The 26,589-nt window shown below is 39.2% G+C and overlaps 1 protein-coding gene across 16 annotated transcripts in view; it reads right to left on the reverse strand.

Annotated features, from left to right (window-relative positions):
* The window catches only part of LOC114883124 (CUGBP Elav-like family member 4), a 398,832-nt gene that overhangs the window by 33,754 nt on the left and 338,489 nt on the right, over positions 1–26,589 (reverse strand). For 10 of the 16 annotated variants that reach the window (XM_029200588.2, XM_046287029.1, XM_029200587.2 and 7 more), the window contains exon 3: positions 23,203–23,328. The exons of 1 other annotated variant lie outside the window; for it this stretch is intronic. In XM_029200588.2, the coding sequence (XP_029056421.1) occupies positions 23,203–23,328 (126 nt within the window). Of the gene's footprint in view, positions 1–23,202; positions 23,329–25,591; positions 25,621–26,241; positions 26,314–26,589 lie in introns of those variants that run through there. 5 more of the 16 variants (XM_029200593.2, XM_046287031.1, XM_029200591.2 and 2 more) reach the window with 2 other exon arrangements.

Raw genomic sequence — 26,589 nt, forward strand, 5'->3', positions numbered from 1 at the left:
TCCTCTTTTTTTTAGTAGAAGCGTAGAATGGAGTTAGTGAAAGTGTTGGTGCGATTCGGATAAATGGTACAAGTTGTTGCAATTTTTTTATTGGAAACACATTGGAATTGTAGAATTGTAAAGGGTTCAATCTACATTTTTGGCAGATCAGGCTCACCTTAATTCTCATTTAGTTAAGTTGCTGTATTTCTAAGACGCGGTGTCGAAACAGAAAGATAAGAAGGCAGCGTGGAATTATGATGCCTGAGCGTCCCTTTATGGTCATTTTGTAATTGACGACAGCCTATGCCTATTGGGAGTGGCCGTTCCGGCAGATTCATCTAGATTACAGTGCAAAACTACTCTCCGCTTGGCGTATTTGCCAGGCATTAAATTACACAGTCGGTCGTGCGCGTCGACGAGGGTCGAGCGTCGTTCGACGCTTTACCGGTTTACTTTCATCACATCCAATATTGATCACGTCCAACGTGCACGCTTTATTTATGCAACGTGGCGCATTGTTGTAGCGACAGCTACAGAAACCGTGTCCTGGTTTGATCAACCATGCCGCATTTACTTTGGATTTTGTCGATTCTTTCTCCTGTTACCTTTCTACCTTTGTATCCAACAACAAAATTTTAATGCGTTCTCCTTGCAAATCTACTATTTGGAAAAGGGTTCCGAATGATTCCAGAGAAAAATCCTGGTTGTAACGAAATAGGCGTCTAAGAAATTCACTAAGAATTATAATAATTATATTCATAATTCCACGATTCTATAAATTTACATATTTATACGTTTCTATTCAATCGAAATCTGTATTCAACCTCGATGGGAAATACGATAAACCGTGGCTTCGCTTAGCCACGAAATTTCCTGATGCAACAGAAAATTGTAGTACGTGCAGAGAAATTTTCTAACAAACCCTCGAAGGTACTCGAGTGTGCACGCACGTTTATTCGCGTTCCCTTTTTGCACGTTCTTAAGAAATTCGACGAACATCTGCCGCAGCTAGGATGGAAAAGAGAAAGAGGTCGAGCAGGTGCGACAAAAAGCCTCGACGAAATTCACGGTAAACGCGATACTCGGATCAAAGCGGTTCCCGATTTCCGTAGTCAAAAGTATGACGGTACGCTAGCTCGCGTGGAGAAAGCAAATTCGAACGGATCGATTTTATACGCGATGAAAATTCTTGTTTCAATTTTTTGTTGCTGCAGACGGTTCAGATATAACAGGATTTAAATGTGGTGCATGAGATTGTTATACTGTTTTTGTAACAATCAGAAACATATTAATGTCAAACTGATTGATTCTCTTACGATGTCTGACTAATTAGAGTATCGTACTACTGTATCGTTGACTTTACTACTTGTTAGTGGATCTCGCGTTGGAGGATTCGTATTATGCACTTGACTAGTATCAAATTCGTGATAAACTATTTATATATTAATATATAAATTAATATTATTAGTATTTTATAAAATTCTTCATATTTCTTAATTTGCAATCAAATCATTTGAGACTATTTTCCTAAATTTTCAAATAATTATGAAATAATTATATTAAAACATATAAAAGCATACTTTTGTTGATTTAAAGATTTATGAGGCCTTTATGATCTTTGTAACAGAAAGAAGGGTTAACATTGATTACCATCTAATGGTCCAAAATTATAAAGAAATGTAAAAGAATAATTATTAAGGAATTGATCCAACAAGTAGTTTGCGAATAGATATAATGATCAAAAGCAGCAACAAACACGACTTCTACAATTTCCTACTTCGTAATCTTGAGGGACTTAGCAACTGTTCCATTAGACTTCCTGTGACGAGGCTAACGCACGATTTTCGAGATATTGCGAGTTCGTTACTCTCGAGTAATTCCGATAATACCACCAATCATCCTGTCACCAAGTTAAGCCCTGCTAAGCTTTTGCTGCTTTTCCGCTAGTGGTCTGGATCGGAAGCGGTGCTTGCCCGAACATAGGAGAAGGTTGCCGACTTCCCATGGGGAATCTGTTCGTTTTTCTTGTTCGAGAACGCGCCAAGCACTACGAATTCTTCTCCCTTCCTATTACATTTCTCTCCGCTTCTTTCTTTCGCATCATTGTGATAAATTGAACACCATTAGGGACGCTATGTCGTTGTGCAATTATGCACGATAGCAAATCGAGATTAATGCACTTTGAACAAATTTGATTACTTTTAATGAAAGAAAATATAACTTTGATTGTAAGGATCAATCAGATAAATTATAAAATGGCTGATATCGATACAAAATTAAAAGTACTCAATTAAAAAGTCCAATATATATAGACCTCATTCCAGATTAATAACAGTAGTTGAAATATTAATTCATAGTTTGAACCTTCGATCATAGTTCTTATTTTCCTTTTTTAAACAAAAACTGTAAAATTGGATTTCTTTCAATTTCAATTTAAAGCTTCATTGTAACGTGATGTACTTTGAATATTCGCTCAATAAACAAAACGATAAATAAATTACACTAAAAATTACACAATTCCCCCAGAACGTTTAGAAAGAATCAATTAATAAAAATCCCATTCGTTTCTTTCCCCATCCCCATCGACCATCCGACCTTTGCGCACAAACGGCCGATTCTAATTTGGCTGAAGTTCAAAGTGAAAATTTCCCGTCGTTTCTGCACGATCGCGTTGATTTTCCCCGGCGACGAAACAGGATCCGTGTGCGCAAATGGGCGTGCAGAAATGACCAAAGGGAACAATAAGTCGGTGGGGTTGGGGGCCAACGAAAGCGGCGCATTGTCCTTCGTAGGTCATAAAGGAAGTCGCCGGTAAAGGCACCGCCGGTACTGGGATGTCGCGATGCGAGGGTGAGCCAAGTCGAAGGAAGAAAGGGGGAGTAAAAAGAGTCGAAAGAAAATGGGGGATACAGGAGGGGAAAGGAGAAAGTCTCCAGGCTAATTAAATAACTAGCAAAGTCACCTAGCAACTTGGCACCTCGGCCCCAAGTCCATCCCCTTTTACAAGTCCGTGGTCTTTCTTACCGTAGCCTTCTGCGCTTCCGTCTCTCCCTTCACTCTCCCTCCTTTCACCCTGTCGGTTTCGCTTGGTGGTGCGAGCGCCACCCTCGACGTCACCTTGTTATTTAATTAAACTTGGCGGAAGCTGCTCGCGGCTGCTTGATACCGAAGCACGTAGCTCGTCACCTTCCATTTTCCTCTCTCTCTCTCCTCGTCTCGCTTCTTATTTTCCTTCCTACTTCTGCGAATCATTTACGGAACCCGGTGCCAAGTAACGGTATGCTATAATTGTTGAAATGCGACCGGTAGACAGAGTTGCGATGACCATGCTCTACGGGATACTTTGTCCTCCTTTCGTCGAAAACTTTTCTTACGATATTTTCTTCCTGACTCGCGTAACTTTCTGCTCGTGAATTAAGCGCCGCTTATGACCCGGCGATGGAAAACGGAGACGCCAGGAAAATGTGGAATTCGAAGAGATTAAGTCCCTGATTACTTTACGAAATTGCATAGGTATTAGAGGAAGGCAGAAGTTTCCATTGTTTTTAACCCATTAGAAATTCATAAGCGCGATTAATACAATAATCTAATGTACAAGCACGAAATTGAACGCGGAATTGGGAAAACTGTCACGACGGAATTCTTCGCGATAATTAACGAGAAAAATTGACGTATAAAAAGAAAGGAAAGAAGGTTTCAGTCTCGCAATTCCTTCATCCAAGAACTGTCGTTTTCCTTCTTCTTTTACTAATTTCGGCGGAAGCGTAGCAAGGGCTGTAACTGGTCGAGACGTCACGAAGGGGTCCCAGGAGGAGTCTCGCCGCGAACCGTTAATTTACTGCTACGAAAATAAACCGCGAGGGATCTACGAAGAAATTCCCTTCACCCCTCTTTATTCCAATCTGCTTTCCATCACGATTCCACACCCTAGCCACCGACACAAATATGAAGGCTCTTTGACTTGGAATATCAGAGAAGCTACTCCTCCTTTGAGATGAAATATTAAATCCGTCGTATAGACGCTTCTTATAATTTCATAGTTCAATTATTTACCTATACCTTTTATAATAATTTATTAAGGTACAATGCGAAAATGAAAATAAAAAATCAGTTCAACTCGATCAATTAATTACCACGATTTCGAATAATTACAGAGTAATTAATTATTGCTCAACTTTGTTATATCGTAAGTCTTCAAAAATCTATACGATTCATAAAAGAACGAACATACAGAAAACATAAATTTCTACATTTCAAATAACTCTTTGATAAAACGTAACAGGCATCAGATACCTCGATATACGAGAATCAAAGAGAAAAGCGATAAAACGTTTGAATACAACCGACGAAAAAAAATGGAAGAAGCAAAAGTGAAACCCGTTGAAGGATTATGATCGGCTATTGTGGCACATTCTCCAGTTTGATGTAAATTTGTTTAGAGTAGCCCGAGGGCTACTCTGGCCGGCAGAAGTTTAATTTTGAGAAACGCAAACATCCCGTAATTAAGCGGAGCCGGAGAACAGGACCGAAGGGTATGCCTGTGAAGACCCAGTGAAAAACCACTCATAATTGCCAACCGAATCAATATTTGACTTCCCTTTATAGTGCTGAATGGTCAGTAACGACGATGGACTCTCGTTCATTGCCTGCACGCACCATGAAAGCGCTTTTGCTTCAGCTAAACTCGAGAGCTCTTTACAGTGGAAAGATTCGAATAAAATATATAATTTACAAGGGAGAAAAAATACGAAATCTCTTCGTATTTTGTATCACAAATTTATTTAACATTTTAACTACCATATTAAATTCATTAAAAATTTCACTAACAGTAATTTAATTTTTTTATCATCTTGATAATTATTTAATTCATTCAAATATTTAGTCATTGAGTAAGTGAAAATATATCTCATTAAATGAATGACAAATTTGAATGAAAATTCACGAGTCATCTAGATATGGATAACAAGGTTGCCAACGTGTAATTAACTGTATTTTAATTACCTAAGAAAAACTGTTTGAAATTCACTATGAGTTTCATATTTTTTTTCCCTCTTTCATTATGTGCATTGAAAGGAACAAAAGTTGATCGTTTTCTTTCCTCAGATATCATCTTCTCCACGCGATAAGAATGAAATATTGAGTTTCTGTTGCATTGTAAAATTTCTCACCGGAGTCGTGATAATCGTGCGCGGAAAAAAGAAGCGAAATAATTTATCCGATGGTGAGTGAGTTGGCAGTTTAATAAGGTTCTAATAAACTTCAAGTTTTAATCGATCGAAGTAAAAACCATGGTTCATGCCAAGAGTAGACAGGCTACCTAATCTTTAATCACGTCTTCGATGGAGTTTCTTAATCCGAACGGGGCGAGATCGTAGCTGGGAATATCGTAAGTTAAAAAGAAGAAGCTCGCCTTCAGATAGCGCGAAAACTTCGAAATCACTGATCGTGAAACTTCACAGCTCTGTAGCTGAGAGGAGATGAGGATTTTTCTGGGAAATTAACTGAAATTCATATTCTTTTTCAATAGCAATAAAATGGAATTCAGATCATTTTTGAGGAAAAAATTTGCAATTATTATTTGTATAACAAATATACAAAATTTAATTCCAAATATTCTTTTTTTATTGAAAAAATATTTACTCTCATCGTCCAAACAGTAGCGCCAATACACATGTATAGAAATCAAAGGCTGATTTAATATCGAGTCACAGCAGAGTAGAAATTTTTTACAAAAGTGTTTGAATGAACCAAAAGAAAATACCAATAAATGCAATATTTGCAAAGTTCTAGTAATAAAGCGAAGTCTGTGTACAGTACAGCAAACAGCTTTGAATAAAAATTGGCAAAGAGGAAACACCCTTTTCCAGGAATATATTAATTACCCTCGAATGATTTTTCTGATATTGCTTTTAATATCCTCGAACCGTGGATATTATTAATCCAGCGAATTCATGTTTTCTCTTGATCAGACATCGTTCGGTAAATTGAAAAGGCTATGAAGCGTGCAGTGTTTACATCGGAATGCAATATTCCTTCAATTACGATTTTTGCAACTGCACCTTCAATAAACAGCGATGTTATAAACGTCTGGAGATTGCGAAGAATGAAAAAGGGCGACGATATTGGTGTTCCATCGCCGTTGAGGCATAAACTTCGTATCGAAACAATCATGTACCTTCGTCAAAGAGAGTCCACCTTATCAAAGAGTCGCAAACTAAACTGCTGTACGTTGGTTTTAAACTCAAACGATATTGCGGTCTCTATCCAACTTAATCTGACTGATGCGAAACCTCTACTTGTTTATCGGATACTTCTGTTGACCCTTGATCGCCAAAGGCAATCTGACGAATCTATAAGCTACGTGTACCGCAATCTGGTATCGACACTTAACTTCCAGCAATATGAATTCATGTACCATTTTTCATAATCTTGTTTTTAGGTGTGTCAATAAACGATTGCATATTGAAAGAAATAAAAATTGATAAATATGGCTTGGATGGAAATGATGAAAGCTTGGATGTTTAAAATTTTAATCCATCATTAATATTAAAAATAGGAATACTATATAGAATAAATATTTTAATTTTAAATATTCCATCCTCAATAAAATATTATCAAAGAAAATTGTATTAAAAATAATGGAAATTCCTAATAATTCCACCCTTAGAAATCTTCAATTATATCTAAAATTTTCAATCTTACTTTATCTAAAAATAAAGCAATTGAAAGATTTAAAATGGTAAGCGACGAACAAATGACGCGAGTCTTAATCAAAAAGGGAATTACACCCCTCGCGCTGTATTATTCGACCGTTCAGGTTCAGGGTGGTTTGTACCTTAGGTGTGAAACCGCCGTTGTTGTTTACGCATGTTTACGAATGCAAAGTGTTTGCGAGCATTGTGTGCAAAGCCGAGTGGTGCAGTGCGTGTAGCAGACGCATTGAATGGGAGCTGGCGTGCGTGTCGCAAAAGGGTGGGCGGTGGCTAAGAGAGAAGAGGACAGAAGAGGGTGCCTGCTGCATGTGCAGAAGAGGGTGTTAGCACACTTGGCGTGCTGCCATTTAGGGTTGCCTCCGACGAGAGGAGGGTTCGAACTTCCCTTCGCGTTTCACAGCCGCGCCCTTACAAACGGATGCGGAAAAGACGGTGGCTTTCTTTCCCTTCGACTGACTCGTCTCTTCTGTAAATACATTAAAAGGGAACCGTCCTTCCGCTTCCCCATTACGGTCTATTTTTTAAAATGTTGACATTCGCTAATCTTTCTCCACTTACTGAGAACGTTTCCCTTCGACTTTTGGGAGAAAATTGTACTCGATAGTCGTAAACGTATTTGTACTCCTTGAATTAATAATTGGTCGAAATTTAGTTTTTATAAAATCTTGAATTGCGAACAAAATACAGTATTTAGATATTTTCTGCAATCATTGCAAATAAATTATTTTTATTCGTAAATCGGAATAATATAAATAAGCTTAAAAGAGGGCCAATGAAATATTAATTAATACCGAAACAGATAAAATGGATACGGATACTACTGCAACTCAGGTTTTGCTTAAATTAAATTGAATTTTAGCAATCAAATTTATATCGAATAAAAATTTAATTAATGGAGTACGTACTCTTATTAATCAACACGTTATTTCTTTTGAAAAAGTATCGAGTACATCAAATTACAAATTGAGAGGATACTTATACCATTCACTGTAATTATTTCTCGATGCTGAATGCAATACATATTAATTAATAAAGGCAAATTTTTTAGATTGAATGCGTATAAAACTGCACATATGTGGTGACTTCAATGCCTAATGATACGCGAACGTAACATGTTCTGTGCAATAAACGTTACTTGTTTTACATTTTCGTTTTTCGTTTCATCTTTTTGGGAAACCAGATTTCATCATATCACTTTTATTTCATGTGTGCTATTAAAAAAATCTAATATTTTTCATGTAATAATTATTTAATCACTGATACAGAATGCAAAAGCGCAGCTCATTTTTCATTTTCAAATATCACTTTGAATTGATTTGTCAATGATTTTAATTCAACAAATTATAAAGGAAGCTTGATGTTTGACATTTTACAAAATTACGTACTTATTCAAAATATAGTTAAATATATTTCAAAGCTGTCATATTTTCATACATTTCTATCGAATGATAAGTTGAAACGATTTATACATGCACAGTTCTCTTGATTTGTTCATAAATGAAATGACAAAATCAGTTTCAATTGACTGAAATTTTTAAATTATTTCAATTCCTACACTTCAAATAAAAATACTGAATATTTTTATTTAATGTATATTATGCTACCATGTGTTGCAAGCATTTAAATGCCACTCTAATATGAAAATGTCCATGGGTGGAAATATTCTGGAGGATAACGCAATAGTATCTGGCATACATTTTAGGTATGATTCACGTTTCCTGGCCACCCCGTGCGTGCTTACGTGGCACAGAATTCACCCTAATACAAGCTACCCTACTGTAGCGATAGCGTAACAGGCTGCTACGTTCGAAAGCTCATTCACCACATTGATTTTCCTTTCGGTGGCCCTTCGTCCCTGTAGCATCCTCGCCCTAAACTTTCATCAGTAGGGTACATGTCATTGCCCCCGGAGAAACGACTATCCTTCGTATTTTGGGATGGAGAACGGATTGAACAACATATAGGACCTTCCATACTGCATAGTTATAGAGAGAAATTCTTTTTTCGACAGAGGAAAAGAACAGAAAAATTTTAAAAATTATATTCTGACAATAATTTTTTATGCTATCAGTTTTAAATTAAGAAGGCCACATGTAAAATGTCACACTATAATTTTAATCATTCAGATTATAATTATTGTCAATTATCTGTTACATTGTAATAGTGATCTTTGATAACGAAAGAGTAAATTATTGCAGGGCATTAACCTCGTAAAGCCATAGACCTTAATTAGAATTTTTAGAGACTGTCCAAATGGTGAACAGCTGCAACCAACAGCTGTCTGCCAGCAGGTAATAATTGTATTTAAATATTTCCAAGGTGTGCATTGGTTCACCAACACCCAATCAGTTCTATGACTTAATTACTTAGATAGGGGCTTTCTTTCCATTTCCATCAACGTGTTACAACTAATCACAGTTTCTCCGTCACCCCTTTGAACCGAGTAACTTTGTAAATGAACCAATTCATTGGTTAGCTCAGATTGGCACCATGTCCATCCCCGAATCACTTCGAATCCTCGTGGAAACCACTTTGCAAAGACTTGTTACTTACTAAGATTCGAATCGAGAAGACTGGTATTCAATCATTGAATAAATAGCAACTCCACGAGGGGACTGAACTTTAGTCAGTTAGGTCAATTTCATACAAGTGGACTGAATGAGGAGCAAACTAACGTGGACAAGATAAACTTGATGTGATGAGAAACTGTTAATGATTTCGAAAACGACTTCAAATTTCAAACAGTTTGTCAAAGGCTACGATAAACCATTTATCCAATGAATTTCCTTTACAACTAAATAGAAGATATAATACTTTTAAAAATAGAAGATTCTCTAAATTTTCAAATAATTATATCAATATCTATCAAAGAATATTGAAGTTTAAAAATTTGCAATCCTCACAATTCAAAGAAGGGTTAATAAAATGAATTCCACCCCTATGGGTGCCAATAGCACTGACAGCGTTCTAACTACAAACAAATCAATTCTAATTAACTGCGAAAGCTTGCAAAAATATAATAAATCTTGTCGTGGACTATTTTATACCAACTGTCGCCCCAATTCGAAAAGTTTCAACGACCAGTCCCCGGTCGGTTGTCCACGTCTCTCGACGTCCTCTGCGATAGCATATACCTTGCAAAAACGTGATCAATTCTAGAAGTGGGTACGGCCGGAATATATAGAAAGCACGAAGCTGTCATAAAATTCTCCATCGCGCGAGCTGCATCGACGGAGTGTAAATCGTGCAGAGAAACCGTGGGAGCACGAGCCGTAAAGGCGTACGAACAAGAGGAGCGTAGACGAACGAAAGATGGGGTGGGAAGGGTAGGCGAGAGAAGAGTAAAAAAAAAAAGGAGGGAAGAAAAAATGGTGAAGAGAGGGATAGGAATTTTCACAAGGACGTAGACGAGGTTCTCGTTAAAATTCGTCGAGGCGGTCGTCGCGTCCTGGTCGGGACGTAAAAGAAAATAAAGGAGTGCTTAGTATTAATGTCGCGATTCGTGTCCGTGTCACGTAGTAACCCGTCTCCCTTCTCGCCCTTTCTGGATCGAGTCTTTCGTTTATAATGCGAAATAACCCTGATCGTGGTCGATCTAACGCGGACAATTTCAATAAACGATAAATCCCTTAACACAGGAAAGCGTGCACACTTTTCTCGACCCTTGGAAAATATGCCACCCCTATGGTATTTTCTTTTCAAGTAAATGTAGATGTTGAAATTTCGTATCGAAACGTGATTAATCTTTACCTATAATGATGAGCTACGAGTGGTAGATTTTCGAAGTAATATTATGAACAAATTTTCAATGAGAAAATGAAAATCAATGTTATTGACCTTCGGACAGATAGAATATAATTTGATGCCGACAGGAAACATCACGGATACATGTATCCGTCGATTTAATATCCATGTTCGGAAGCGAACGGTGAATCCAGTGTATATCAATGGTAAGCACGTTCTCGACCGGTATTTTGATTTAATTTTTACTCAGGAGGCCCGTTTATTGCTCTGCATTTCAATGTTAATACCTATACGACCTACGTTTTACCAACGAAATATCCATTAAACGGATTACCGGTTCAAGTTCAATATTTGGATAAAATTCGTCGGCTTTTCGGCTAGATTAATATGTAGACTGCAGCGTGTGCAGGAAATAAAATATTTCCATGTTTTAAACGATATTCCATCGCGTCGATGGGAAAGATATTAGACACTTCTGACCTGAACAATATTTATAAATATTCCTCTGTTCTATATTTTCTAAAATCAAAGTAACAGACCGTCATAAATGACCCTTTTCAAATCGCCGTTTCTCTTCTTTTCATCCACGTTTTTCCACACCCACGCATTGTTTTATTTAAATATCTTCAGCGCGTATGTCGCTGGATATTACGAGGAGAGCGTCTACTCGCACGACAGACAAATCAAATTCACCAACGCACCAACTTGTCTCCCCAACGCGAAGTCCGCCCTTTCGACAATGTCACAGAGAAAATGCGATTTTTCCCCGGCAACATCCGCAGGTTGGGAGAGACAAAGAGAACCAAGGCGAGGGAGCCGAAGTGGTAGAACGCGTCGAATGAAAAAACCAGGACGGCAGAAAACATCCCTGCAAATCGGCGACGCGAGAAGCCGCGAATTCCCAGAAGAGTTATTTCAATTTAATGTCCGCTAATCGTATTACGTTTTGACGTTAGCAAGCTTCAATCCGCGTACGCGTTTTCCATGTACACTATCGTTCATAAGTATTCAGAAATTTATCAAAATTCAAGCAAATAAAAATATTCGTATCGATATATCAATATTGTCAAAATTAGAATTTTTAGAACATCTATATCTCCATATTTTCCCTCGAGAAGCCTACTTTCCACGATACTTTCTGAATCCTCCCTCACAAGGACTGCAAATTGCCTCGTTTCGGCATTGTCTATACGCTTTCCTCGGCTTCCCTCCCTGGTTATCATGTTTCGCCCTCTTTTATCCCCGCGCCTTACAGCAGCGCATCAGGGTCGTAACCGGCCGCAGAGGAATGCTAATACTTGTTTAGCCCCGGCTGATTTAGCGGGCAGAATTAAAAACACAATTTCCGGCGCGGATGGGAACGCGTAAAGCGCACGACCGCCTAATAGAATTACCGTGCAATCACCGTCGAGGATTTTCAGCGTGTCCCGACGACGAGATCTCCCTCGCGGTACCTTTTTTTCAAGTTTTACGAGCCCTCCTGACCTTTAATATCCTCCTTCCAACTTAAGATCCTGGATAAGGTCGGCTACGAGGGAAAAATATCGCGGGCATAACCCGTTAAATTCATTTCCGAAGCAACGTGTAATACGACTCGATGCTCGTTCCCGTTCTTTTCGCGTAATTTTTCGCCGGCGCCGCTTGAAAATCTTCACTCGTCGCTGGTTAAATTAACCACCGGACAAAAGTGACGCGAGAAATAACAGAGCGGGGTTTTTTAGCTGAAGCGAGGCAGCTCGTACCGGACAGCTCGTTGAAATCCGAAAAGTTGGACGTGCAGAGAAATAAAGTTTCGAAATAATCATTGAAACTTTTTCCGCTCTGCTTCCTCTATTCTGCTCGACTTTCAACCGAGCGTGGAACTGCTTCGAACGCGCGCGTTACAGGCATCGACTTTCAGGCTATCGCGTCGAATCGAGATGAAACGATAACTATACCACGCGCGTCGGAATGTATTCGTTGAAAGAGACAGAAGGAAGAGAAATAAAAAAAGAAGAAAGAAAACGAATTAGCAGAAATGAAAGAAGTCGACGTGGAAGGGTGGAAAGGAGGAATGGACACGGGAAAAAGTGAACGCGAAGAGGGGTGGCCGAGCGTGGATTTAAATCGAGGGTGAATTGCAAACCTCCGGGGCAGCAGTTTCGAGGCTAACCCGCGATCCGAGGGGTGTCAGAACGATTGTTGCCCGTAGTTTTATAATTATTGTGACGCCCCCGGGGCTTATGAGATCGAGCTACGCTACATCCACAGCCGAATGGTATCTGTAAACGCACGATGGCTGCATGTAAAAGATACATAAATGCCCGTTTACACGCACCGACGTGAATGCACGAACGAGATTATACCGACTTGCACGAGACACGTGTCGTCGAAATGCGAGTGACGCATCGAATTGTACGACGCGTGGACCCTTCGTTCTACCCCTATATTATCCATAATTTCTGCATCATATTTTTTTCCAACACTATATACCTATTATTAACTGTTTAAAAATCAGCGTGGTTCTCGTTTCATATAAATGCACCGCTAATTGGAAAATCGAAAAATAACTTATTTTAACATTTTGCTAAAGTGTTCTGCAAATTGGTAATATGTTAAAATTTCAAAGACTACTCTAAAACGATTAAGACACAGATGTAAGAATAGTAGAATTAATACGCGTGATTGAGCTCTTCAAAGGGTGCCGTTTTTCGTAATGGTCCCCCGTGAAAAGCGCGAATCAAATAGCCCGGAGACTAAGCTCGTGTTCAAACTACAAATTCGTTTCCACGTCGGCTTTCCCCTTTCCTCCGTCGTTCTCTGCTCGCTGGAAAAAAAAGAGGTTCAAGTAAAAATTAAAATCGTTTGCAGGATTTGCCAACGGCGACTCTCCGTTGCACCTGCGTCCCTGTGTACGTCAGGGGTATATACGAGTCGCGCGTATGCGTGTTCATCCACCGACTGCTTTCCCGTTCGAGCGGCAAACAGGGAGCTTTACAGAGGAAACGAAAATTCGACGGTTCGATGGGCGGTACCAACGCCGCAAATGTACTCGGTAGGCGGATTAACGTGCATTTACGAAACGCGTGCGCGCGCGAGCCATTCAACAAGCAGGTGCATCGACGCATGTGTGTAGGTGTAACGCGCGTATAAACCTTCCGACGACGGCTGGTCGGTCGTCGCTTCTACCTGCCATTCTCCCTTTCTGACTCTCTTTATCCAGCCGCCATCCAAAACCTCTGTGCGTCGCCTCTTTTGGAACGGCAATCCAATCATCCGCGTTCTACGACTTGTACCTAGTAATTCCGTCTGTTTGATCGCATCGCTGCTTTTACCTGAGCTCTCTATTTCCACGTTGGCCTGCGGTCTCGATTACTGGTTGCCAAGCCACTGCAACCTCGACACTCGAAATCGTCATTTACCTTCAAGTTCGCACGACAATCGGGAAATTCACACGGTATACCGTGCCTTTCTTGTGGCATGCTCGTACCACAGGCTCGACGTCCGGCTCGATTCTCTCTGATGAGTCGTGGAACGCGATATAAAACGATATCCGAGGTTTATTAGCGATAGAGTGTCGGGGGTGGACCAGATTATTTAGCTCCTCTAACAGAATTCTGAAAGTTTTAAATTTCGAAATTCTGGAATCTTGCAGTTCTATAATTTTAGAATTTTAGAATTTCGAAATTTTGAAATTCTGGAACTCTAGAATCTAGCAATTCTGTAATTTTAAATTTTTAGAATTTTGGAATTTTCAAATCTTAGTACCTTAAAATTTTCAAAATGAAGATAGGCCACTTCATACTTTGGAGAAGGGGGTAGGCAGACCCACCTTAGCCCTAATTAATTCAAGAATTATAATCACAAATACGTGACAGCAGCCACAAAATGATAAAATAATCGTTTCCTGGCTTTGCATCGTTTAACGCGTGAGAAGCCAGCAGATTTTCCATTATGTGATAAGCGTAGAACTCGTCTTCGTTAAGGGTTTGCTGTTACAGGGTCGTGAATCCGTCACGACGAGCCAGCTACGGGATAAGAGGCGACGGAAACGAAGAGAAGACTTGAGTGGTAAAACTCTTCGTAAAATTTCTCGTTACGATTATGACGCGGTCGGTGTCGTATATACGCTATCCCAACGACCGTCATGTTCCGCGAAGGATGCAAGATGGATTATTAAATTTCTAGTGGCACGAGTTCTGCGTTATGGGCAACCTTAGCCATCTAGTAAGAGGCTTGAAAGGGTCTTCGCTACGACAGCGGGGAGAGAGTTCAATGCCGGTAAAGGAAAGACAACGGAGACCCTTGGAAGATTTAATATTCCACATTAAATTTTAATGTTACCGCTTTCAATCACGCTCGCGGTATCGTGCTATAAGAGTTTATTTAATTACCAATTTTTTCTTTACGATGGCATATAAAATTGCAAAAAATTCCAATGGATGAATGGCAACGATCGAGTTGATAACCATGCAGCGACAGAATTTATGTTACAGAAGACAATTAATTAAGATAAATCGAATAATTTTGGAACAATTGTTTGAAAGTTTCGTAGAACGAAATGGCTGTGGAAATTCAAAATTAATGGAACTGGAATTATTTCAGATTGCTCTTCGACTTAGAAAATATGATAGCTATCAAAAATTTCAAACAAGAGTAGTGATGATAGCTACCAGTTCCATGTTGCTATCAAAACCATAGATCACGGTGGAGAATGACAATTGTTACGATATTTCCGGAAAATTCGCGAATTTTGCATAGTCCAGAATGCACTCGATGCACGTGGAAATGGAACACAGTCGTTGGGTAATAAAAATAAACACGGCAGTGGTTCTATCGCGGTTTATCACCAGCTCGGAGTCATTGTTTAGAGCAATGTTTCACAAAACCTTTGGTTACGATTACTGCACGGGCTATTGTAAGAACGCCCAATGGTCATGGTACACGGACGAGGGTATACGACATTAATGGATTATTAAATTTCCAGAATGTCGTTGTCGGGACTAGAGGTTGTAACATTTTCGCTCGGTGAAGTCACGAAAATGTCGTTTCCAGCTTAATGAGTTGCTAGACTCCTGCGCAACCATGCTGTCTAGGTAGTTACAATTATTAATAATATTATTACCGTCCTCGGCGAAACTCCGACGTTATGATCCCTACCGCCTATGCTTTCGAACGTTATCCTGCATGCTCAGACTCTTTCGGAAGTGGAACAGCTTCCCCGGAAACTCCTGTAGCTACGATAACTAGGTTGTCCGGTCGATGATTAAACTTTGGAGCAACGTGTTCTTTTAATTTCGTACACCGTATACCTGGTAAATGCCGAGAGAAATTGTTGTAACATTTGATAATGACGTTAAGGAACTTTTGTTCACCCTTGGGGAAAATTGAAACGGAACTTTCGTAATTAAGGCTTCGAATGTTACATTCTTGTTGTTCGTAGAAATTCTACGAAAGTTCGAAGAAAATTCTAATCTGTACGAATTGTAATGAGAATTTCGGTAACAATAAGCTTCATTATTTTTGGAGATTTTTGAAATTCAAATTCATATGCACCTGTGTCCTCTGGTCTATGCAAAATTGTATAATAGATAATAATATTTAATTGCGACACCTAATTATTATTTCCTACGATAATAGAGATATATATTTCCTTATCTTCAATAATCAATAAATCCTGGCAAATAAAAACCGGAAAATTCTCGTCGCGCCAAGCGGAACGTCGTCGCGTAACAATATCAGGCTAAAAGTATTACGAACAGTGGGGAAAAAGGAAAAAGAAAGTATGGAAGTGAAAGAAACGACGTTTTAAAGCATTCTGGTTTTAAGCCGGCCACCGTCAGTTATTCGATAACGCAGAACAAAGAGCCTGAACGAGGCGGGAGGGACACATCGAATCGGGATGGGTAATGCAGCACTGTAAAGGTTTATGGGCAATATGGTGTATTTACGATTGACGGGCAAAAGCAGCCGTGCGGAAGGAAGCTAGGGTACCTATAACTTTTTCTCCATCTCTCTTTCCATCTCTTCCTCTCCTTTACGAGTGACAACGAACGAAAATCTCACGAGTAGTATTGACGAAAATTCGGGTGCAATAGGCTGGATATTCGCTGGATCAACGGAACCGTATGTCCATTCAACTTCTTTCCCACTTATTCATTGATTAAGACTTAGTTTTGTTACTTACAATACAGATTTTGATCCTGACGAAGAATTCTACTCTCAGATAAAATATACACATGATTTTTAGACAGCTGGATCATTTGATAAATTACTAGAAATTAAAAGAATTTAAATTCAATCTCCTTTTATATAATTTTTATCATTTAAAATGAGTTATAAATGAATCAAAGTTCAATAATCAATAATAAGTAAAGGGTTAATCTCGAGGGGGTTAAAGTCCTAAAAATACCTTCACTATTAATCATAATCATTAAGTAACTCCAAATCTAGAAATTTAATAGTAATTAATATTAATTTTTTTCTACCACCTTCCATCTTGATTATTTTATAAAAATTTCATTTTCAACACATTTTATATCAATCATCGTATTCAGGATTCATTTATCATCAACTATTTTATTTTCTATACAGAAAAACGAAAAGAATGAAACTCGCTATTTCAACGCGTGACAGTTAATGTGAGCAGATTAGTAAAATCTTCCCGATCATTGGTTTTTACGAGCAACAAAACGCGTTCCAGCGATCGCATCGAAATCACCGCGGCCCGAAGAAACCCGTTAGATTTCTGATATTAGATATTATTGTCCATCGATGGTAGATACGTGACAGGGTGCCAAACAAGTCTGATATCATTTGGACCATCGTCCCTCGCCGTTTTCAACCCCATTCAATCTTAATAGGTTCGCCGACGACGACGGGCAACGGTTCGATGACGTGGCTCGGATTTTTATCAGATTTCGCACGCTACGCGTGACTCGAACCACGATCCTGTTTGATAATCGTTCAACGAAAGGTGGCTGATGATGCAACAAAACGCGCGACTTCGGTAAATCTATCGGTCACGCGATTCGTTTCGACTGTTGATTCTTCCAAAATCGCATTTACCGTACTCGTTAGACGTACGCTAACATTTTCTAATAGAAAGAAACAATATAAGAAAAGAAAATCCCACCATAATACTTGAAAGTTACTATGAACTGTGTCTAGTTGAATATTTGGGTACAACTTCCACAATTATGAATATTTTTGAATACAAAAATTATGCATGCTTTATTGAAATATTTACTTTTAAATATAAAACCATGTGTCGAAAAAGATTTATTAGTTTGATCAGAAAAAATTGACTGACTCGTCCCGTTGGATGAATTATAGAATATGAGAACTATAAATCAGAATGGAAAATATTCGAAATGAGCGCGGTGTTCCAAATGTCCACCCTGTTTAATCCTTTCGCTCTGTCGCAGTCTAATTGTATAGCGACAAAAAGAATATCTTCTAATAATAGGAAATTATACTAATTGAAATGTTATTTAAAGATGAATGCATAAATTACCGAGCGAAAGTTTGAAAGAGCTTATTAAACTCTGGAAATGCTAATACCGAATTACAGATGAAATTATACGAATCGATGGAAGGATTAAAAATTCGAAATTGAATCGAAGACAATTTCAACTGTCCTTCATCCTCTTTCATCGTATCTTGTTTGGACTTTAATTCAATAAAGTGAAATTTGTTTAATCGACGATGCGACCGACCGGAGAAGTTTGTTTCGTTTAAATCAATCCGTCTGCCAACTTTAGAATGCTTTTTATTAACGAACCTCGCGCGAAATAAGTTTCCCGTAAGCGAGTATTTCCAGTTAAAAATTTAATATTGCCACTTGCTTCATAATTTTCAGAGTATCAAATAGTGTATGTAATTAAGTAGTTGGATTAAATTAAATACAAACACGATATAAAATTAAACTCGTGAAGAAGATTATTTCGTTTCGTTTACATAAATTTTTATATTTTCCCTAATTATTTACCTGCAAAGTGAAACAAGACTTCTAAATAATTTCGCAGGATCTATTAACCGTGCAAACGATTCACACGAGTGCAAGGATAACCGGGGAGCAAGGTATAGTCGGATGAGAGAACGTTATCACGACAAACACGGTGTACAATTATGCGAAGTGTCCGAGGCTGGTAAAGCCACAATTTTCCTTGTATAAGCAGTTCGGACGGTGTTCGCGTAGCGCTCTCCTTCCACCAGGGGCTGGAACTCGAGAAAGAGGGTGCTTTCGGCTGGAAGCTCTCAATATGTCCGACCTAATCCTCTCCCAGAGGACCTGGGGTCCCCTCTCGCGCGCCGCCGCTTTACTTTGCAATACGTACAAACATTTCCAGCCCAGCTGCGCCACGGGATTTAGGAGCTGAGCGATTAATAAATGCTTCGTACGACGAGAGCCGGCACCAGGACTCTCCGACAGCCACTCGACGAGGCTGTCCGTGATTTACCGTCCGGGCTCGCGTGTCTGCATTCAACCTACCGCGTCTGGATTCACGTCGATTTCGCGGCATCGTTTTGGTTTACTGTCCTCCTACCGGCGTTTGAAATATTGCCAGGGCATCTGTCTTTCGCTTTTATACCCCGATACGATGATGCAAATTTCCCAAATTAAGGTTGCCCGCAATGATTTCATTTCGTTTCAACCGTAATCTTCTCTTTGAATTTATTACACGATTATAGCGACTGTTTAAGCCAATACATTTGTCAATATTGCATTCTAATTAAGAGATAACTAATAAAAAAATTTGATAAATTATTTTTAGTTAAATTAATTACATAAAAGGAAAATAAAAATGGAAAATAAGAGAGTGAAAATTTTTATTAAAAATTAACGATATAGATTAGTTAGATGCGTAAGGGAGGATACAATCTAGAAACGAACGAACCAGTGCAGGTGACAGCCGGATGATTAATCATCGATAACTATCGCTCGTTTAATACTCCCTCATAAAATGCTAGACCGAGAAATTATTGATTCGTCATATTTCCCATCAGTAATGTCGTTAACGGGACCATTCTAATCTGTTTACGTCACACGATCGAACGCGGAACTCGAGCGAGAGTTATCGAAAACGCTTTCCCGTCGCGAACAACATCAACCTCGTTGAAAAATGCTTTCCATTCCGCTCGTTTGCTCGTGAAACAAGAACTATCGTTTTTTTTTTAATCTTTCTATCTTCGTATATATCGTTATTGGCCATTAATTTATAAAAAAAGATATACTATCGATCGAAGTACTCTGATTGTTTATTAAAAGATTTAAAATCATACCTTTTCAGTTATCTTATTTTTCAATGCAATCAGTACAACAATTCTGTTTCTTGAAGATCGCCCTATAAAACCCTGTCTTCAAGTACGTTAACAAATGAAAAAAAAAATGAAAAACGAAAGGAGGAACGCAAAGCGTAATCTCATTATTTGCGTTCAACGACGACGAAAGCTGTTTAAAGATGATATAATAGCAACTCTGACAGTCGAGATGCCGAATACGAATAGTAAAGTTGGGAAAGTTGGAAGGAGGATCGGAAATGCGGGGGCGTAACGTTATTACAACTTAATGCAGAGAATTGTTCTGCAGCTCGACTATTCGTTTGAACGTTTACAATACACCGTGCCACAATAAGCGGATACACGGATACACCGAGTACACCCTGGCCGTCTCTAAGGTGCCTTCGTGGCATTATTGGCCTCGGTGTTGGTGCTACCTTATCGCGCAACCCTCCCACGCTCGTGGAGAACCCTTGGTCCCCCGTTTCGAATAATATTTCGTTCCATTATTCATAAACATTTTATAATCTTCTTAGCACGGTGAATTATTGCAGCTCGCACAATTGAAATAATGCGAATTCGAGATCCGTGTTAGCGGGGGAGGGTCGGGGTGGGTACGGTACTTTTGTACACATCGAGGAAACGTAGCCGAGAAAGATGGAGAACGGTAAGAAGACGGAGGAACGAGACGAGGTGAGGCGACGAAAGGTTGGCACGGAAACGAGAAAATAGAACGAGTTCTTTCGCTGAAGTGGTGTTGAAATGTTTCGAAGCGAGGGAAAAATAATTGGACGAAGAGTCTGTCGTTACTACGACATCGCAGGAATGCCGACCCGTCTCTGAACGATGACGAAGACAACCGTCGTCGTCGTCGTCGTGTCTTTCCATAAAGTCGTCGAACCGAGTTCCCTTCTTAAACTCCTCGTTACCGAGAAGTCTTCCGCTACCCTTCCAACTACCAATCTAGGGTAGTATCATCCGATAAGGGAAGTTGTTTCAGAACAATGAAGGGGCTGCCAATAACTTTCCAACATCATTGTAATTCCCCAGGAATGCTGTCTAACAATATTACCACTATTCATGTAAACCGGTACAATCGGCATTCGAAGGAATAAAGTTCGAATCATTTGTAGCACTCCAGCTAATTTCTTTAATTAAAGGATTCTTAACGCTTTGAAAGACAGATGCCAGGTACCTATCGATTTTTCACGTTATTCTGTATTTTATTTTATGAAAAAATAAAATGATCTATGATGGAAGAGTTTTCAATTAATTGTCACCAGCGAATATGATATTCTGGGTATTTCTGATAAATGAAACATGACAGACTGACGAGAACTTTCATCCCCCCAAATTATTCTATATCCTCCAGGAGACTGATATCGAAATAAGGTTCATCCAAGGTACCGTACGTCATCCGTGTAATTCCACCGGTTGTCGTGGCAGACCTAAAGCGATATACAGATGAAGTCGTAGAGGGGAAATCTTCCTGATCTCTCTATTACGTCGCGGATTAGCTAGTTATGAAACTCGAGCGAGCCCGGACGAGCGGTGATGAAGCTTGTTCGGAAAGTTTTCGTCAGGACAGAGAACCAGGACAAGGGATGTAACGGTAGAGTTGTACGGAATAAGCGATCGACACTTTCCTGCAGGAGGCGTATCCACTTCGTAGAAATTCGATTACAGACGTTCAAGCAGGATTTCCAATTAAACTCGTTAACGAAAACTTATTTCGCTCGGCTAAGTTGACATTCAAATGTACGACAAAGAAATTTTCCTATTATTGTCTTACGAAAAATATAAAAATATTTCATTTGTTAATGTTGAAACAAGAAATTCATCGTTCCTTGAATTATTCCGACGCAAAAGGATAAGATTGCTTGAACATTTGTCGGTTTCGTTCACCTTTGAAATCAATGTCCTAAAGTTTTCATTCACGGATCACGTCTACGTTGCTCTTAGCGATTCTTTTGTCGCGAAATAAACGTCGACGTCGAAATTGCCGGCGAGCAACGAAACGTCCCTAGCTACTGGTCGATCCGAGGCAATGACGTTTCGCGTTCGTGTGATTTTAATTAAAGAGCTTGAAAAGCGAGCGCAACATCGTACCGTTTTTCGACAAAGACCCCGAGGACTCGGTAGGCAACGACAGGGGCCATGGTTCAACGAGAAACAGAGGGACCGAAGGGGGATGAGATTCGATCTTGGTAAAGCAAAGGAACGAGGCTCGGAAGATCGCGAGGATCTTCGAGTACACTGTTTTCACTTCTTTCTACGATCGTGCCTTCAACCGGGTTCACTTCGCGTCGCAAATCTTCGCCGTTCGCCAAAGACGATGGGTGCCATATTACGTAACCGACTACGAATCAAAATCTTATTAACTGTTGAAAGTGAGTTTTACTTGGAGCCGGAATTTAATTACATTCGCGCCAGCTCGGCTGCTTACGCTTCTCCCCTTTCTTTACGTCTTCCTGATAACTTCATTCGTCTCTCTTTCTTTCTATCCCTCCCCCGGCCCTCCTCTGTTTCCTCTCCGCACCTTATTTCCCCTATTTATGTCTCGGCCTCTTTCGTTTTGCTCGATTTACTCCCTCCTCTCTCGCTCTTAAATCTCTCAGAAACTCGAGCGGCATCCTATTACTCACGGTCTTCATTTTTATACGAAAATATTTAAATTTCACCGGCTCGTCCAGCGGAAATTATTGCCTTTCCTGGCCCGTCTGAACTTTCTCCAGTTGCCCGCCTCTCATCGGAGTTCTTCATCGCTCGAGAAGCAACCTTTACCGATCCGCGTTATTCAAGTTTCCCCTTTCCTCTTACGTTAGCTAGGTCAGCTGGAAAACATAGCAATGGGCAACGGGAAATTTTCGAACGAAACCATTCTGCTCGTACTTGCTCTTTCGTTTTCTTTTTATTTCACTTTTACTCGTTATTATTAGTTGCTCTGCTGCGAGAAACCTCTTCGAGGCAATTGCTTCCTTTGACACCAACCCCCCTTCTTCTAACGCTCCATGATTAATTTTCCGGACACGATTTACCCTTACCTTCGACCTCGCTCTTTCAACGCCTATATGCCCTCAAGAGCAGTTGATTCTCTTTAGAATGGGATACCCGGATGTGCAACCAGTTCTGAGTATTCAACACTTGGCGGTTCGAAGATGCATGGCTTCGTGAATACTATGAATTTCTAAGGGATATATTATCTTTAAGATTGAATAACGAAGGAACCATAGAAATACTAAGGGGGAGCTGATGGAACTACTAATTAGAAAATTCCTAAAAAAATTATCTATTTCCACGTATCCCTTCAAGATCAGTAGACTCTGAAGAAGTGATATGGGGTGTTAATTTTCATTTTAATTGCTCAAAGTTATTTCTTTCCAGATCCCTTAGAATAGTGCGAAATCGCACTATAGAATATCCACTCTCCTCATTATTAATAAAATCGTCATAAATAAATTATGAAATTTTTATTAAAATGTAAAGAGAACTATTCACTCACCTCTGCTACTGCCGTCGGGTCCACGGAGGATGGTACACTCCTCTATTGTGCCAAAGGCAGTGAACAACTGTCGGACATCGTCTTCGGTTTGTTGCTTGCTGAGCATTCCCACGAACAGCTTTCTGTCTGCGGGTCGGCCGCGTGTCGAAACGGGGAGGACAGAGAAAAAAAAAAACAAAGATACAAAGTTAGTCGGTGGTTTGCGAATATAGCCAGGTTCGCTTAATAGCGGTATTTAGGCATTAAAAAGAGATTTTGCGGCTAACACCGAAAACGACAAAGTTACACGGTTACACCAGCATCCACCATCCTAAGGGGAACGGGGTTTCGGGGTAAGGGTTATAAATACACATATATATGTATATCTATATTATACACCTGTACGCATATAGATATATACATATATGAATTCGTGTTAAAATGCAAAAAATAATTGACACGGAACCGGTCAGCCGAAAGTTCGGCTGTGACTTTTCGTTCACAATTCATTTATGTTAACAATTGCGGTCACTAATTTATGTATACACATATGCGTTCCACGGTTACAGATAGAAATGTGACGGATATAAAAAAATCACAAATATACGAGAATATCATTCGTAATACTGACATATCGGTAAAAACATAGTATGTAACACGACGTACATACACGTGTGACAGTTACGATCAATTATCAACGGGAATTGTAAAGGTAAGAAAAAGTAACGACAACAAAGGAAATGAAAAGTAATCCAATCAATTTCAATCCTACATCCTACGCCACAAGCCGAAGAAACAGATGGAGAGAAAACGGGAATCGCGTTAAAACCGGATATGGGGCGTACAAGCGACTCAACTACGGGCGGAACTCTCCATGATACCATTTTGCATACTTATAATAAATTTATTTTTTAATAAGAAATATTTTCTTAGAGGAAAATTGTGTATACGTAATTAATTTATAAAGATCATCAAGGAGGGTTCCGCGTGGTGCTGAGGTCAACATATCGCTTATAAAGGGTCACACGCCACTCAACAATTCTTCTTTCAACAATCTGCAGCTATTTCTAACTTGTGCACAAGAATGACAAATGAATGGTATCGACCTAAAATTGCGATGTCATTTATCATTTCGTCGAGCATATTTGGGCCTGATTAGATTTCCTTGCCGGTTTTTTTTTATCGCACGAATGCATGGGAATAAACGTACCAACTAATCGTGGTGCAACATCGCTAAACTTTGAAGGCGTAATCTACTCACGTTGAAGATGAAAAGGAAAATTTAATTGCCTTTCGGTTAATTTTGCAATCAATTTTACTGTGGACGATCTTAGATTTATCGTAAATGTACTACGTAAATTACTATTATGACTATTGAAGAATTCTAATGCTACGTTAATTCAGCTCAAAAAAATATTAAAATATTATTCTAAAAATTTTTCTTCCCAAGAAAACTGATTATAACACGAAAAGAATTTTCTTACCTGTGATTACAATTTATTTTACCTTCAAGATAAGTACAATACTTTTTCAAAGTTTAGCGATCTGTTTGATTTGTAACCATTGAAATTCTTCTTCTTACATCGTGCCAATGATTAGACAACGTGAATGCCTTTTTAGAAATATCTGCACTGAATGTGTATATCCTGTGTGTACGTGTATCCCTGTATAATAATAATCATAATAAATCAATCGTGAGTGTGCAAGATTGACTGGGACTACGTGAGAAAATAGGTGACAGATGGAAAATTATGATAAGATCGTTTGGAGATGGTAATTAAGGATGGGAACGAGGTGAGGGTGGATGAAAAACTTTCATATAGAATCAATATCTAAGTAATACAATAAGATAAACGTAGCTGACATCATAATCAGAAAATATTTACAAAGGTGATAAAAAACACATCGACAACGAACGAGACAACACATCCAACGAGCGAGCCACTATTTTATGGTCATAGCTGTAAAGAGCAGTATATATATATATAGATATATATAAATGTATAATATATACGCTTAAGGTGGTTGCCCATACGAACAGGTAAAGGTAAAAGACTGGGACTTGAATTAATTATGGGACTTGGACGTAACGAGGTGCACGATATTAAATTCGGCCTTCAAAAAACAAAACAAAAAACAGGAGGTTATTTGTAACATACGGTTTGGTAGACGCTCTGAGATGATTCTTCTATTTATATTTTTACGTATTCCTTTTCGAATAGTTAAATTAATAATCAGGGGAAAAATTGATGGAGTTCTAAGAGCGTCCATCCAGCTACCGTAATGACGAGGTTCCAACAGTGTGATGACGCCGGTGTGTAATAACTAGAGCAAAAAACACGAACGACAAGTTTACGGCTACTAAATAAAAGTTCACGCATGTGGACACGCACAACATTATTTATAATACCTTACAATGTATCGCATCGTGTGCCCGTTCTTTTTTATCTTTTCTCTTTTTTTTTGGAAATGGAATGGGAACGACGGAACGAGAGGTGTTCGATGAATACACGCGTTATAATTAAACGAATCGAATTGCATCAAAGGCTAACGAATAATTCGTTCAGAATATATTTCATTGTTGGGATAATTGATTTTGGAATTGAAACATATAAAAAATAAATTCGTTCGATCGAATTTCACCGAAAAGAAGAGTCGAGCTGCGAAAAAAAATTTGATAAGCTTCGAAATGATTTTTCGTAATTTTTCTTCTTTTTTCACGGAATTTGGATTCTGTTTTCGTTCGAAGACGAACGTATGTCGACCGCGCGTCGAGCGAAGAAATTGGACCGGGTGGCTAAAAGGGTTAAGGGGAGGGTGGGAAAAAATTCGTGGAGGAATGCCAGGATTCGTGGGTCAAACACTAGCGAGCAGCAAAATGAACTTTGCGGCGAGCTGTGCTGGCTGAATCAGCGGTGATGGCGTGATGAGAGGGAGGAAAATTCGTTTCTTTTCTTTCGTTTTTCTCATAGAGAGGTATCTCCTTCTGCCGATTCGCGGAGAAGAAGAAGAATAGAGGTACTGGAAGGAAGCTAGCTATCTCCTGGAAGTCGAAGTTACCTTCAGCAGCCGCCACCGGTGCCTCCTACTTCCAGAAGATGGCACTGGTGCTCCCGTCGTCCATCATGCACTCTGGAATACAGAACAGAAACAAAGAAATGCCATTGGGCCCAAAATGTACACCATTCGTTGTCGTCGTTGCCTATATGTATCCTTGAGAACACGCTAAATCGAATATATCACCCTCCCTGCAGAACTTCGATCAAATGTGTTCACCCTAGCGTGACATTGTACAGTGCAGCATATTTCTTTTGTCTCCCCCGATCGATTGGATGAAAATTCTTGTTAACATGACCTAACGATTCAGAGACAATTAATCCTTCAAGTATGCATACATGAAAACGTTAG

The sequence above is a fragment of the Osmia bicornis genome, chromosome 9 (assembly GCF_907164935.1).
Source record: "Osmia bicornis bicornis chromosome 9, iOsmBic2.1, whole genome shotgun sequence".
NCBI classification, from domain to species: Eukaryota; Metazoa; Arthropoda; class Insecta; order Hymenoptera; family Megachilidae; genus Osmia; species Osmia bicornis.